Genomic DNA, 17,655 nt, shown 5'->3' with positions numbered 1-17,655 from the left:
GCTATTGTATCGTTAAAAATTAGAAAATTAAGCTTCGTTTAAATACTGGCTCCCTTTCATGGTCGAATGAGTGTTGCCAGCTAAAACACGTAAAAATAATATTAAAGTAGCCAAGACATAGCCAAATATTGTAGCGCCACATCACTAGCGGACATTTGAAATTTGCCGACTAGGACGGTCGGTTAACCGAGGGGTCGGTTGATCGGGGGGGCGGATAATCGAGGTTCTACTGTATTTAAAATATATTATAGGTTTTAAAGATTTAGATTAAGTGGTTGAATTTTTATAATTTGTGACAGGTTTATCATCAACAATTGCTTTGTGCCTTAAGCTTGTCTATATATTCTGTGCTTAATAAAATACAGTAAAACCTGTCTGAAACGGACTCTTACAAAATGAAGACCTGTTTAAAATAAATCTCGAAAGGGAACGATTCTGTGTACACATCGAAAACACGAGTACTTTCTGAACTTTATTATATAAAGAATATATATACGAAAATTAATAAACAAAAAATTTATTTAATTTAAATAGTAAACCGACTTCTGGACCACTCTGTAGTTCAGAAATATACAGGAGCATGGGCGTAGCCAGAGTTTTGTTATGGGGGGCCTAGTGGAGGCCAACCTGACACAAAATTGAATTATTTCAAATTATCGTTCATTATTGGGCATCGAGCAAACCGTTCACCTTTTTTTAGTATTCAAAACTTTTATTTTAGCTTTAGGTTTTTACAAATCGACTCAACACTTTTTCGGCTGTGATTTCCTGGGGAGGACACTAGGTTCCCTGGGAGGGGCCGTGCCCACCCAGGCTCCCCCCTCGCTACGCCCATGTACAGGAGGTCAGCATAAAACATTTTCCCATATTTATGAGTGCTTTTTCTCTTCATTTTTGACTCTTTCTGTCTTTTAGGCGCTAAGATGACCATTTTTCCACATTTGTCATGGGTTCGACCAGACTCATAATGGGCTAGTTTAGTAACGAGGACAGTCCATTCCCTAAAAAATTCCTGGAACGTTGCTCGTTCTATTTTCGGACCCCAAAGTGGTAGGCTGATACTTAACCTTCTCTACCATTCGGTCGTCTTATTGGACCTCAAAAACGTTTTTTACAAATTAAAAATACTATTACTTGTAAAAAATATAATACAGTCAATCGTCGTTCTAATATGTTAAGGGCCTACAAAAATAATAATAAAATAAATGCATCAGTGTATCGAGATCAGGAAGGTCGTAATTAAAAATTAATATTTCATATATTAATTTCTGTGAATAATCTATATTTAAATTACAGTATTAATTAATATTATTAAAATTTATTCATGCTTTCTACATTAAAAAAAATATATCCTAGTTTTTATTTTTACTATTAAATTACTATTTATTTTTTAATGAATAAATTTTCTCTTCGATAAATTTCTTAAACTAATTTTATTTTTATATCGATTTAATTAAATAAATTTCATATTAAATTAATTATTATTTTAGATAATTTGATTAATTCATTCTGCAAAAAAGTAAACAAATCGCTAGTAAAATACAGCAAATCTCATTAATTATTGCCAAGGTTGTCAAATTCGTTAGGAAAAATTAAAATAAATAACTTACATACATAATTTTATTTATTTATTTTTAGAATAAATAAAATTTAAATAAATAAACTCGAAAATAAAGTTTATTTCTATCATTAAAATAATTTAGAAATTAATAATTGACATATTAACTCGGCATATTATAAGAATTTTTGTAAATCGAATAGTAATTAACATATTCATTTTTAGTTATCATACAGGGTGGTCCAAAAGTCAGTTTACCATTTAAAGACTAAATCGGTATATATATATTTTTTCAATAATTGCTCTTATTCAATATATAAATACAGTACAATGTTATACACATTTTAATACATTACTGATCTTTTTACAAATACTACGAAATTACTTTCAAAAACTACGGTTATCAAACTTTTGGGTCAATCTTTATCTCTTTTATAATCGAAATGACACTGTTATGCTGTGAAATTATATGCGAATTTGAAATAATAAAGGTGTTTAAATATGATGTAATACACCGATTACTCTAATATTCGATTCAGATGAAAATTACACAAGAAAATTAATTCATCTTTGTTATCGTACGTGTAAAATATAATAAACGAACAATTATTTATTGTGACATCGTCACAATGCAATTTTTAATCATATTTTTAATTTAATTTATTAAAAATATATGCGCTTCATATCAAATTAGTAGTCTTGCTTCTCTACATCATACTTTCCTGCTAGCAATAGAGTCGTGCATCTATCTAACTCCTTTCAGGGAAACATTTTTGAATTAAAATAACGTGACTTTCGGTGCAAATCGGAAGTTCATATATAGTTAATCGGGTCTTCTGTCTCTTATTTTTCCATATATCTTCTCAATTTTCATGTATCTAACTCTGTTCTCGAGATTAAGAAAGGACAGACAAGCAGACGGACGGACGATATTGGGAATTTATGTCTACAGTTTTTTTCAAATTGCAGCCCAATAAATAAATTAACGGTGCTAAAGTAAATTATCATTAGGACTATATACTTGTATGATACAAGTATATAGTCCTAATGATAAATATATACACAGAAAGCGTCAAAATCCTCCCAAAGTTCGTACGTACTACAGAAAAATAGAAAAAAACTATTCGATATGCAAAAGTAAAAGGAAAAGGAAATAATTCAGCTGTAAGATTATTGCAATATTCACATAATAGCAACAAATTAAAATCTTTCTCATATTTTACAAATATGTATGGTGTATAAATACTGCTTGTTGCATTGTGAGGATTTTGACGCATAAATTAATTTGTTATAATATCAACGTCAAACAGTGTAATTTCGTGCATATTAACGAGATATTAGCGTATAAATATGCCAATGAGCTGCTGCTTGATATGCGTCATGAAGTTTTCCAGAAAGAAGCTCAGTATTGTAGACTTGCCGAAGAAAAGTTTTTCTGTTGAGAAAACAACATTAGAAGTTGGTGTTGAACGTTCGAGTGTATCCAGAATAAAAAATAGTGAGCTATCATATACGAAAATTTAAGAGCTGGCATCAAGAAAACGTTCGATAATGAGTGGATTTTATGATACAGCATCATAAGTAAAAAGGAAATTGAAACGTGGCTTAGGAATAGAAGTGAGTACTTCAACTATCCGCACATGCCCAATTTGAAAGCCCAAGAAGTCTAAATTTACCAAATTACATAAATAGAAACGTCTTAATTTTTCTAAAAGTTATAAAGAAGATTGGAAGAGGCGTGTATGGTCAGATGAATCCAAAATTAATAATGGAGTACAGATGGACGAAAATGGGTATGTACTACATCGGTAGTTTATGAGCGAGAAGTATCAACAACATTGAAATTTGGTGGTGGTAGTCTTATGGTCTGGGGCTATATTTCCTATTTTGGTCTTGGAATACTGTTTTATACCTAATAGAATGAATAGCGTTATTTACACTGAGATAGTTGACAATTATTTGTTACAATCTGTTGATTATTACTACATTGATAGGAGCTCTTTCATTTATCAGCATGATAATGATCCAAAACACACATACAGGGCAATGTCGTGGCTTCGAGATCAAAATATTAGACTGCTTGAGTGGCCGCCTCAATCGCCCGATCTCGACCCGATTCAACACACATGGTCCCTTCTTAAACGTCGTTTGTTTGACTATGCAGCTCCTCCCGAAAGCGTCCATCAATTATGGGAACGTGTTGACACTTACTGTATATATATTTTTATTATAATCAGAAGAGTAACGAGAGAGGTGTAGAGAAGGACTCTAAATGAGAAAGTGCTCTAAGAACTGTTAATACATAGTAAGTAATTAAAAAATTACTAAATATTAAACTAACATTATTATTAAAAATTACTAAAAACACTTAATATTTTTGATTCCTCATCAGTACATCACGTATCATCCATTATTGTAGAGCCTATATTATAGCTCGCAGGCTGTTTTAAATCTATGCTACACTTCAGTTTAGGTAAATGAAAGAGACGAATTTACCCAAAATACTCGATTTAGATTAAATTATAAAGGTACATTTATTAATTTGGTTTATTTTTAATGGTAAAAAATGTAAATATCATCTTTTTATGTTTCTGCTCTAATGTGATTTCATATTTGCTATAAAAGACGTAATAAGAAATGCATTTTCTTACAAAACGAAAATATTTTCCAGTGAAATCCACTATAATAATGCAGATAATGGAACTTTGTGTTTGTTTTCAAAATAGTAAATTCAAACATGAAATCGATATCGTAACTTAATACAAACAAGAAGAAATTACATATATGTGGTTTTGAAAATTATCCAAGCATTCAGTTGTAAGTAACAAAATAATAGTTTGTTTTCAAAAATAATTCAAATAAACTTATCCATGCGCATATAAAAAGTAATTGCTGTTTATCTTACCCTTAGTTTTACAAAATAAATATTCACTAAACCGTTTTATTTACATTTAAAAATTTAACGTAATTAAAAACTTATATTTTAAAATGAATATGTCTTTTATATTCTAGAAGGTGTTTAGACTATATAGTTGAATGTGCATACCTTACTTAAACGTATGCTAATCTCTCAAATATATGCATCTCTGATTAGATTAGAGTTTAGTATACATTTAATGTAAGATAATTAGAGAGAAATATCCTTAAAAGTAAGTAGATAAAAGGAATTTTTAAATTGTATTTGATTATTTTCACTCTTTAAAGACTTTTTAAGTTAAATTCACTAATTTATTTATAATGTCTTACGCCAAAGATGTCGTTAAATATGACAACAATTTGTCGTAAATGTAATTTATTAATAATTTATTACTAGCATTACCATTAAATTACTAGCATTTGGAGTATATAAATTCAACGTGTATGTCTGTTCAATAAGAAGTTAATCTAGAAATTTAATTTGTAGACTTTTGTATGTACTTAAAGACCTATGTACTTCTTTTATTTCTCTATAAGTTTAATTCTTCGGATATGGCAAGCTGATAAAGACAAAAAAAAAAAAACCATTACATTTAATGTCGAGAATAGCATAATAACCTATCATGTGAAACAATAGAAATCCATAAATATACAGAACAACCATTCTTGTTGTTGTAAACTTAAAAATTCTATCAAATCTTATTGGTTAAACCATAATATAAATACAAGATTAAGTCAAAAGATTAAAAAGTTGTTGCTCAGAATTGGATAAAGTCCGTCGAAAAGTTGAAAAATAGAAAACGAAATGAAGAGATTTTAATGTTACCTTCAAGAAAATCAACAGCATTATATTTTAAAATATAGAAGTTTTCTTCCTTTATTATAATATGTGATACTGTAGAACATCTGGTTTGATTGATTTCAGTAGTAATATTTACAGTAGTAACAGATAAAATATCTATTATATAAAATGTAGAAGAGATTCTTATTGTTGGAGTAACTTTTCTATTAAGAGAANAATATAGAAGTTTTCTTCCTTTATTATAATATGTGATACTGTAGAACATCTGGTTTGATTGATTTCAGTAGTAATATTTACAGTAGTAACAGATAAAATATCTATTATATAAAATGTAGAAGAGATTCTTATTGTTGGAGTAACTTTTCTATTAAGAGAAGAATGGAGTTAACATTAAATATTTACCCCAATTCTTTCACATTTCCTCTTTACCAAATTTATTAACAATTTTAACTTTCATATTACTAACTTGTCGGAAATGATGATCATAAATCATAAAAGAAAACTTTACTTTTATTTATTTTAAAAATACAAATAAAACACTCTATATAATATAAATATTTGACTACCTACTTGGAATAGTTCGAAGCTTTATTACTACATATCGTGTTGCTTACTTAAGATCATCACTACAGAATTATAGAGTTTCTTTAATGTCGGAGGAATTATAGAAAAATAGAATGCTCGTGGCTTAAAAAAAACACTTANATATAAATATTTGACTACCTACTTGGAATAGTTCGAAGCTTTATTACTACATATCGTGTTGCTTACTTAAGATCATCACTACAGAATTATAGAGTTTCTTTAATGTCGGAGGAATTATAGAAAAATAGAATGCTCGTGGCTTAAAAAAAACACTTAAACAGATTGATTTTAGCAAAATCCTTCTCTACAATTAATTATGTTTCATCAAATATGGGACATTTAATCAATGTCGACATTGATTTTCTTAGTCTATAATGTTAAATATTTAGCTGAATATGTGAAATTGAGCAAACAATTTATTGATTTTATTTATTTAAATTTAATTAAAATGATTTTTTATTTATTAGTCTAGGAAATTTTTGATTAAATTTATGCCAAAGGCATATACAGTAGCTCTTACAGTATGCTACAAACTTCCTATATTGTAAATATACAATATAATTTCAAAATTTTTTAAAAAATGCTAATTGTTTTAAGATTATAAGAGATTCATTACATTCTCAAAGAAGACATTATTTATTATAAATTAAATTAGAATTATTTAAGTACAATTTGAATCAGAGACGTATCATCGACAACGGAGCATTATAGCTTCATTGAAATTGAATTAGGGGACCCCATGTACAGTATTGATTCAGAAAAACCTTATTAATTACACAAAACACTTAAATATACTGTAATTTTACAGGAATACAAATTGCCGAACCGTTATACAATATTCTTATCTACCTTGCTAACTATTGAAAGAAAATACCAATATCAAATATCAATAATATTCGAATTTCCTTGAAAAAATGAAGTATTTCCAGAACTTTGAATCTACAGCGGATTCCTGCGAAGAGAATTTAACATTACCTAACATTAAATATAACCTAATTATCAATAACTGTAATATGACCTACAATATTATATTATAGAAGTTCTTAGATATTGAAATATCAGTTTTCAATTCCTAAAAATTTAAAATAATATTGTTGGGTAACGTTTACATTTATTTGTGGTCTCAAGGAAAAAATTAAATCCAATTGTAAAAAGCATTCTGGTGCAATTAGTAATTAATTACAATTCCAAAATCGACTTCTTTCTACAATTTTTGATGCATTTTTCATAATTAATTTTGGCTTATTCTTTTAAAATAAAGACAATTTAATTTGAAGATTACTGTTTTCATACTTTCACTCTTTTTTTTTATTATAATTTTACATCTTACAACTTATTACAATTTCTTAAAATTATAGTCTTATTTCAATCATGTCAATCTTCTACAATATTAAGGTAATGTATAATTTTAATGGCGAAAACAGGCTATGAAAATAAATAAGATAAGTATTTACCAAACGAAATTTATATTACGTAGATTAATTGCAATGTAAATGGATTGTAGAAGATTAAATTACCTACGAATTTTCAGCATTATAAATTTTTAATGAACATCGTAACATTATTCACTTTCATATTAATACCAGGGGGGTCTAACATTTCGCGATGCAACTTCCTCTTATAATCTGTTCTGTTTATAATCCTGTTATATATATTTAAATAATTCTGTGGATTGTAAGAATAAAGGCCAATTTCATGACCTTTGATATTGGTCCTTATTCTTCCAAGCTACAGAATTAAAAATTTAATAAAGAATAATGAATGGTAATGTAAGTCTATTTTCATGTTTACTTCTACTCAAGCACTTTATGTTAATGAAGGCAAAGTAAATTTATGCTGTAGTGGAGTGTAATATTATTTATTTTAAATATCATTATAATCATTAATCAAACTTAACTTTAAATCTAATTAATAATCAGAAATAATATTTACAATTAATTATTCAAAATGTATATGTGCAATTTATCATCGAAGAAGAAAAATTTTTTAGAATTAATATAAAAACTGTCAAAAGAGTGATATTAAAACTTGATAAAAATGATAAAGTAAATTGATGTCACTATATATTTTATAATGTAAATAAATAAAATTTAAATACTGTATTTTAAAGTTAATTTTATATATATATAAGATGTTATTTTAAAGTGAGGATAAATTCTTTGTGCATCACACTTAATCTTATTGTCAACTGGTTTGATGTTGATCTATTGGGAATTTGTCTGTTTGGATCTTATTATTTACTCTTTATTTACGAATACACTCAAGGTTAGAACATAATAAAATTACATCAAACTAACCAACATTTCGCTAAATATCATTGTAACTCTCATTTAGAAATTGTTTTGAAAAGAATTTATAAAATTCTATTTTCCCGAATGTATACATACAAATGGAATAAACCTTTTAAAATTAAATTTGATATATATTTAAATAAGAAAAAATAAAATATGATATAAAATACTATGTAATAGAACTGATAATAGTGATAATCATACATTCCAGATAATGTTTCATTGCGTAAATCATATGAAATCTTCTGAGAAATTTAAGCTATATTTAACAGAATATATTTCTTCAAATACTACTTACATATGTAATTTAAGTCATTTAACATATATATTTTCAGGCAGAATTCAGAAACAATATGTTGTTCATTATAACGTGTTCTTTATTCTTTCTCACGTTATCACAGTGCTCACTTCTTAAAATTCATTTCCCACGTTTGAACGAAGGTTTTCCACGTCTTCGTATGGATGGAAACTTTCCTTCTTTAACAGAATGTACATTATGTCTATGGATAAAACCTCATTCATTTCAGAAAGAATATTCTATGCTTTTCTCTTATGCTAAACGTTTTCAAAACGAATTTGCTGGATGCATTTCTAACATAAGTGGAAGTCTAAAGGTAGGAATCGATGTTATGAACGAATTCATTGAATTCGAATGCCCGAATATAAAATGGGAAGTTGGAGAGTGGTATCATATATGTGCCTCTTGGTTTAGCACAAACGGACATTTGAAAGTATATACTAACGGAGAACAATGTTTCACTACTTCTCATAGCGAAGGTATCATAGGTAAAGGTGGTTACATCCACGGTGGAGGCATATTTGTGTTGGGACAAGACCAAGATGCTCTTGATGGCGGCTATGATGCTAATCAATCATGGCACGGTGATATAGTAGATTTACATATATGGGATGAAGTACTGACTGAAGAACAGATCGTAAAAGCTGGTTTATGTGATCATAAGCATAAAGAAGGAAATGTTATTGCTGGAATGAAGACTCCGATGAGTGCTTTAGACGTAGTAATATCACAAACTGAATTGTGCGAAACTTGATAACAATGAACGTAATAATTTACAAATTGTTCTATTTGCTGAGAAAATTCTAAAATTAATACATTTTTTTTACAAAATACTTTTATTTTATTAAATAATATAAAATATATGTAAAATTATGGTTAATACTATATTTTAAAATATATTATTAATAATATGAATTGATGTATATTTTGATGAATGTTACGAAAATAAAAAAAATTCATATCAATTTGTTTTTTATTTTACATTAATTCTTTTCGTAACAATGTAAAGACTTGGATTTGATTAGATTGGATTAAGGGCAACGCGAGATATGAGCAATCTGCCAAGAGGGATTCCTCCGGGAGGACTTCTTTTGAGAAACTAGAAGTAGCGCGTTATAATGTCATGGAAACCAGAAAAATTTGAATTAGGGGCCCCACGTACAATGTTAACTTCAGACATTTTTGGGGATAATCTCCGGTATCCTCGTTTTTAACGAGATCTCTGGAGGGTCTGCGCTGCGCCTGCACCACACAAACAATCTACGGTCCACCAAATTTAAATTTCGATATTCTTGCTACAATAATGAGTTTATAAAAGATTGGTGTGGATCCCAAGGCAATTGCCTTTTTTGTCCAAGGACAACGCCTCACTGGAAACTAGAATTTATTTATGTGTTAGACATGTGAAGAAAATCCATAAAACGTTACCTGGCTAGCCCATCCCAACCGGTGAGGCTCGAACTCGGAACGGACTATTAGTGTTTATTGCCGTTGATGGAAACTCTTAAAAAGTTCCGGTCATTTATCTTAATACATAAGAAATGGAAAATGAATGATTTGTAACAGTATATTTGAGGTCTACATAAATGTGACACCTTGAAAATAATGTTTTGTTGGTCTCCCCTTTGATAGGAGCTGTTTATACCAGAATATGCCAAAGCAACCAATTGTATAATTTTTCAAAAGTACAATCAGAAAAAATAAAAACGAATTTAATTTATTTCGAAATTCTTTCAAATTAATTAGATTAAGAATTTTCTATTCAATAATTATTTTTATCTTCGTTTTAACGCTTAAATAGCTTTTTCTATTGTATTCCACAAATTCTATTTTATCACTTCTTCATGCTTGATGAATTGTATTCTTTTCTTCTATAATCTGAAGAAATGTATTCAGGTCATTGAATTAATCATGTAATTTTAAAGTATGGAAATATATTGTTTGACTCTTTTTCTTTAATTTATTTTTACATTTCAGTCGTTATAATATTTATATTCAGTGACAATAATTTAATAATTTTTGAATAAATTTATTTGAAATTATATTTTTCTATTTAATAATAGCTAAGAAGTTCGTGAATTTCAGACTTCAGTTGAACTGCTAATCTAATTTTATCGAAAGAATAATTTCTTCTTCTATTTTTTAACATATAAACATCTTTAAAAACTTCTGAATTCTTTGTTGTATCAATCACTTCATGGTACATTTCTTTTATGATCTGTTCATGATACATTTCTCCTGTAATTTGTTTATGATACGGATTCACCATAGAAAGCAATCATTCAAACTGTCAAAATATAACTATTTTATAGAAAAAATTTTATTTTAAACATGAACTTTAAGTAATAAATTAGTTTATTTTTTTAACAGTCAGTAACTTTTATCATTCGAGAAGAAAATAATTCATGTTTTTATTGTTTAGAAAACTTCATTTTTAATTTATTTTTCACAATAACAGAAGGAAATTTTATATTATTTTGCCATATAAAAATAGCATTTAGGGGAGACCGGGGCAACTTCGGCATGCGGGGCAAGTTTGTCAAGCGCTTTTTTTAAAAAACAAATTAAAAGGAGACTTTGGTTATAGGTTAGGCAGTTGAGTTTTATTGGTGGCTTGTTGAGTGTAGTGTTTTTATTGTTCTCCAACAAGCGTAGTTGAATTATCAAGCAAATTTTCATTTTCGTTCAATTCCATATAATATTTTTTTTCCATTTATATTGAATTGGCAGGTTTTGTTATAATTCCATGATAACGAAAGTTACTTTTCCTGTTAGAAGGATGTAACTTCAACTTATTCACGTGGCCAGATCGTGGCTTGGCATTCTGTTCTCAGGGTTGTACTTAATGTTTCGAAATCATGACTAGCGGGGTAAGATCGGCAACATAAAGCCACATTAGAAGCAAAGGATAAAAATCAAACAGATGATAAATGAAAACATGTTTGCATTTGTTATTCATGTATATATGTCTTTGAACTTGCATTTCGTTGTAATAATATTAAATGGGTGTTGGATTTGTATTTCTTTGTTTTAATAGTGAATTCCAACTTATACATTGTTAATAACATAATTTTATATACGTGCCTATCTTGCCCCATTACTGTTGCCCCTATACCAGGGGCAACTTTAATAAAAATAATTAAAATAATTACAACTTTACAAAAAGAGAGAAGTTGCCGATCTTGCCCCTATACCCGGGGCAACTTCGTCAATTTCTCTCTTCTTGTAAAGTTGTAATTATTTTAATTATTTTTATTTCCAAACTGATTTTAACCAGTTCTATAGTAAGGTAACATTCCAATAGACAATATGCAAAGCTTTTTTTTCAGTTTACAGCAGTATTTATTACACAAAATTTAAGTAAAGCTTAACATGCCGATCTTGCCCCGATCTCCCCTATAAAGAATAGATATAAAATTTTTTGTGTTTAACGCAAATTTTCTCTTAGTAAAAGCCAAAATAGCGATAAAATTTAATTACTATAACAAATTTCATTAAAAGATTGAACTTTAGTTAGCTTAATTATTTCTTAATGCTTCAATAATATTATATAATCTAAACTTTGTTTTTATAATAATAAATTAAAAGTTTATTTTCTATAATGTAAAGATAATGGATCATTTATAATGAGATTTAAAAAAAACATATAGTTTTTGCACTGTTAATTAAATTTAGAGATCAAATTTAATCGATAAACCACTTAATAAAATTGTATAATGTAAACTCATACGCTTAGATTCATAATTAAATTCTGCTGTTAGAAAATAATTACATACAAAAAGCTCAATTTTTTTTAATTAATAGATTAAACTTATCAGAAAAATATCATTAAAATTCTCAATTCAATAGCAAATTCTATCTTGAAAAATACTTGGAAGTAGTTTCATTCATAAGAAGAATTTTTATGAATTTGTATTGATAAAAATAACTATTTATAAGAATAAACTAGTGCATGCTTTTATAATTTACCTAATTATATAGCTTTAGGTAAGTTTATTCTCAAGTGTTTGGCATTATTAATTGCTTATTACGATGAAACGTTAATTCTTTATTTATCGTATTTGCAATTAGAGTGGTATTAGAAATGGAATGCCTTTAAGGATTTAATATGAAAATGCTTAAATTGTATTTTTATAAAGTTAATAATTTTAAGATTTTCTTAAAGTATTACATAAACATTTCTTCATTTTTTAGTATTTTTTTTATGAGTTTTATCAAAAAAACTTGAATCAGTAAGGTATTGAAAACACTGAACATACCTTACTGATAAGTCTACTATTTATTTATTAATCTAACGTAAATAAATCGAATTAATTTACATTAAAATGATTTAATTTATAAAAGTTTATGAAAATTATACGTGATTTTTTTTATATTTACTATTTATTTTTCTTTAAAAATTTCTTAAATATGCGTAAAAGTAGTAAAAGTTTATATAAATTCGTTGCAATTACTAAATTATCTATGAAAATCTCTTTTACTAATATTGTCTAGCTTTAATATTAACTATTGGATGCTGTGTTTATCTTACAAAGCTATTAAATACTCCAAAATGCGTAGAAATTCTATATTAATATTGATATTTACGTAAATATTTCTCGAATAGATTAAATTGCTGATATTTTAATACTGAAAATTATCATAAAATTGATGATAATATTATTACGAATTTCATTATTTAAAATAATTTATGCAAAGAAGTTTTTAATTTATATAATTACAATATTTTAGTGGAGTTAATGCATAGACATAATGTTAAAAATATTTCAAAATTATCAAATATTAATGAAGGAAATTAAATTTTAAAATTATATGAACATCTTTAAAATTCTGAATTCTTTTTATGGGCATTTAAAGGCCTTAATACAATACAAACGAAATGATAAAGCATGAACACAGAATGAGAAGAAGGCTCAATGTCACCAACACTCGTTATGGACAATACAACATCCTTCAAATGAAAGATTTGTTAAAACTAAATAGGATATTCTCGGATCAAATTATCTTGTTGTTAGTATTAATGATGTGTTGTACAAGATAAATGAATTTCATTGTCTAAAAGTAATCTTATCGATTACATCGAGTTAATTATATTTTTAAATTTTATTTTGTTTTATTTTATTTTCTTGTCTTTTATGTAACAGAAAGTATGGCCGTAGGTCAAAAAAATGATTCAAAGATTTTATATTTTTGGACTCAGGGGACCCTGAAACGTGGAAAAATACAAAGTTGAAAATTTGATAGAAGATTCTTTATAACAGAATTACATTCTAATCTTCATACAATTTTTATAATGATATTAAAATCAATATTTTAAAGAAAAATAAGTATTATGTATTATATTTTACCATAATAAATTCAGAATAGTATATATCACGAACTTCTGTATAAGTTTAAATCAATTTGACGTTACATTATTATTCTGTAAATTGCCACTCGTTCTTTGTTTTGTAATGGGCTATACTAAATATGTGTAACCCTTCGGTTCACTATTCTGGAGGACTTCTTACCGGTTCTTTCCTTAAATTTTAGTTGTTAATAAACATTGTTAAATTTTCCATTTGACTTTTTATTTGCCAGAATGTAAATATTTTACTCAGCAGCTGGCATCACACATCTCCTTCCACATTAATACATAACTTAAAACACTATAAATCTTTTTTACAAAGCTGCAAACGACACTTAACCAATTTCCTCTTTTGCACGCCTCAACAAATACCTTTTTGATCGTGTGCAATATATTTTTTTAATAAGTTATTTTACAATAAAATGATGATTTAAGACTTCAGACTCCACACATCTACTTTATTCAATACCGTATCTTTTTTACATAGCCCAAGAGTTTGGAATATTGTTTGGCGTGTTTATTATATAACGGGTTATGGTTGTTGATGTTTATATGTAACATGTCTGAACACAACTTTGGATGTGTGATTACAAGCGACACTGAGATGCTAGCGGAACGAGTGCTAAACACAGACTGATGTAGCCTGTCCACAATCCAGGACTTTTCCTCTCCTCGTCAGTCATTAAGGAAGTCATTTTTTACAATTTGTTTTACTCGTTATGCGAATTACTCGGTATGAAAGGTGCTCGTTAAGCTAGGTTTCACTTTATAGCCAATTTTACCCGTTTTCACTGGGTACAAGAATTAGATCCCCTTCTTCCTAAGCTAATTAAAGAATTTTTATATGGATTTAAAAATATGTTTGATTTTCCACAAAAAAAGTGCAAATAACCGCATCTAAAATAGTACAGTAGAAGCCGAATTCTTTAGAGTAATCCTTAATATAAAATTTGTTATTCTAATTGTCTTGAGAGGATGTAATCGAGAAATTAAAAAATTATTTGTAAATAAATTAATATATTTGTACAGCATATTCATTGAACACTAAGATGAAGTTTATATTAAAAATTGTTTCACACAAATAACAAAGTTCAATTGTTAATTAAATTAACAATAATTATTTACTATTATTATTTGTTTTGTTTTCGTGACAATGACTTAATATTTTAATATATCTAACATACATTAGAATGAAGAATTGAGCAAAAATGCCTCACAAATCTCGTTATAGTTGTGCAAATACTTTAAACGTTCGCGAAATAATTAATTGGCTAACATATAACAGTCATGTCAAAGATGATATTTTGAGTGATGCGATAATGAATTTCCTCCTACATCATGAAGAATTATTCGAGACTTATGTTGAAAGGAACATCAGTTTAAAAACTGTACAGCAATGGTTAAAGATGATGATAGGAGAATCAGAAAATGATACTTCCAAAGAATATTTCAATTCTTCATCTTTATGCAAAGACTTATACTGCCATATACAAAATGGAGATAAGAAAATAGTTTTATCAGAATTCTGCTTCGTCCTTCAAGAAATATTAAAATCGGATGATTTAACGATTGAATCATGCAAAGAATTATCATCAGATAACATTATGTTACCGTCTAAAGCAAAAACAGTGCTTACTTATAGTAAGAAGTCAATGAAAATAGATATAACATCGAATTATCCCCATTACAATATGGTTATTAAAATTTGTAGAAGAAATGGCATATTTAGTAAAAATGAATATGATATTGTCAAGTTTATTTCTGATTCTTTGATGGCTTGTTTTTCATTATGTGGAGATTCTTTGGAACGTTGCAATAATTGCATGCCAAAAGAATTCTTCCCACAATTAAGATTATTGACGATTGACAAAGATCAGACTACAGTCATTATACCGAAAATTCTTATGCGAATTAAATCGTTCCTTTCGGCTGATCGTGTTAATTTGTTTATATTTAAAGAAAAAACAAACGAATTGGTTGCAAAATATTTTGATTTAGGTGATGTAATCGTTAAGTCGAAGATTTCTTGTCAAATAGGTAAAGGCTTTTGTGGCTCTTGTGCCTCATCTGGAAAATTACTTAATATTGTAGACTGCACTAAGGAAAGTAGATATTCTAATGAAGTATTAAAAATGATTGGATGTGAAGTTAAAAACATCATTTGTTATCCAATTATCTCTTCTAAAAAATTGTTTGGAGTCCTTCAAGGTTTGAAATTTCTTCATCCTCCTTTCAACGATCAACATGAAACTATAGTGAGGTGTATGGCACCTTACTGTTCTTTTTTATTGCATCTAGAATATCTTTATTATTTAAAAAAACAGAAAATTAATTGCTTAAGTATATCATCAGAAATGCTACGTTATCACATTCAAAAGAAGAATTCAATTGTAAAGACAATTCTAGAAAATCCTAGTTTAGAAGTAATTCCAAGAGATATCGACACTATTCATTTCAAATATATCGATATATCAATTCAAGAAATACCTAAATTGTTTATCTATTTATGTGACCAATTGTTAGGGATAAATAATTATCCATTAGTAAAACTTTGCAATTTTATAATTACAGTTATAAAATGCTATCGTCAGATTCCATATCATAACATCTTTCATGCTTTCAATGTGACTCATTGTATGTATTTAATGATTAAAAGTAACAGGAATATTTTTTCGATTATCGAAGTGAAAGCCATGATTATTGCATGCATATGTCATGATATAGACCATAGAGGATTTAATAACTCTTACCATTCTGTGATTAAATCCCCATTCGCGATTTTGTATACAAAATCAATTTTAGAGCATCATCACTTCGATATGACAATATTCATTCTTCAAGAAGATCAAAATAACGTTTTATGTGATTTATCTACTTTGGATTATAAATTTGTTTTAAGTAGCATTGAATCTTTGATTCTGGCAACTGACTTTGCATCATTTCATCACAATAAAAGAAACCTAACGAATATTATGAAAAGTAAAGATTTCAAAATACCAGATATTTGGTCTAACTTAGATAATAGAACATGTTTGAAGAAAATCATGATGGCTGGATGTGATTTATCTGGAGTGTGTAAGCCATGGCCAACTGTCGTTGCAATTGTAAAGCAAATATATGAAGAATTTTACAATCAGGGTGATAAAGAAAAGGAAATTGGAATACATCCGAATTCAATGATGGATAGAGATTCACAGGATAGAATACCAGAAGATCAAATAAAATTTATTAAATACATATGTATACCTATTTATGAGAAATTAGCAATTTGTCTTCCAAATACTAAGCCAATACTTCAAGCCAGTAGAAGAATTTTACAACAATGGCAGAGATATACTAGAAAGATAAACATGGATCTTGTGGCTCAAGAGAATATATCTTTACAAAAGAAGAACAAGAGAAGAATTGAAGGAATAAATCTGAAAATTAAATAGAATTAAATCCTTAGTATTAATTTAAAATTTATATTCTTAGCTAAAATAAAATATATTTTTTCTTTAATGGCCATTAATGTGTTTTCGTTGAACCAAATTTAAATTAATACTATTTGCGCTCTTTTTATCAGATATGTTGTATTTACGGCTGGATGGCCAAGCGGTTAAGGTGGCGGCCTACTTCTATGGAGGACTCGGAATCGAAAAGCCCCAGATTTTTTGAGGGATGGTCTCACCACCCGACCGCCCATTATGGATCTGGCCTAATCCATAATGGGCTTTTGTGTACACAGGGCGAAAAGAATTTTTAAAAAGTTATGTATTTTATTGCAAACAAGTGAATTATTGTATTGTATTCTTAAAAATATACAACTCTAAATTTTAAGATTAAAAAAAAAGAATATGAGGATAGAAATAGTCTAAA

General features: G+C 27.8%; 2 protein-coding genes across 2 annotated transcripts; both read left to right on the top strand.

Moving 5' to 3' along the window:
• The first annotated feature begins 8,459 nt into the window (after positions 1-8,459).
• LOC111635197 (C-reactive protein 1.1-like) lies at positions 8,460-9,286 on the top strand. Its single transcript, XM_023380090.1, has one exon. It carries the CDS (start codon positions 8,506-8,508, stop codon positions 9,202-9,204), a length of 699 nt encoding a protein of 232 aa, XP_023235858.1. The 5' UTR covers positions 8,460-8,505; the 3' UTR covers positions 9,205-9,286.
• A 5,526-nt stretch (positions 9,287-14,812) lies between these two features.
• LOC111635195 (cAMP and cAMP-inhibited cGMP 3',5'-cyclic phosphodiesterase 10A-like) lies at positions 14,813-17,298 on the top strand. Its single transcript, XM_023380088.1, has one exon. The coding sequence runs from the start codon at positions 15,006-15,008 to the stop codon at positions 17,229-17,231; it is 2,226 nt and encodes a 741-aa protein (XP_023235856.1). The 5' UTR covers positions 14,813-15,005; the 3' UTR covers positions 17,232-17,298.
• The last annotated feature ends 357 nt before the right edge of the window (positions 17,299-17,655 follow it).

Source organism: Centruroides sculpturatus, unplaced genomic scaffold (assembly GCF_000671375.1).
Source record: "Centruroides sculpturatus isolate CEXI.00-Female unplaced genomic scaffold, Cexi_2.0 scaffold946, whole genome shotgun sequence".
In the NCBI taxonomy this organism is placed as follows: Eukaryota; Metazoa; Arthropoda; class Arachnida; order Scorpiones; family Buthidae; genus Centruroides; species Centruroides sculpturatus.
This window is presented reverse-complemented; position numbering and strand designations above follow the sequence as displayed.

Excerpts from the sequence above, each read along its gene's own strand:
- LOC111635197 (XM_023380090.1), top strand. The coding sequence starts at position 8,506 with ATGTTGTTCATTATAACGTGTTCTTTATTCTTTCTCACGTTATCACAG.
- LOC111635195 (XM_023380088.1), top strand. The coding sequence starts at position 15,006 with ATGCCTCACAAATCTCGTTATAGTTGTGCAAATACTTTAAACGTTCGC.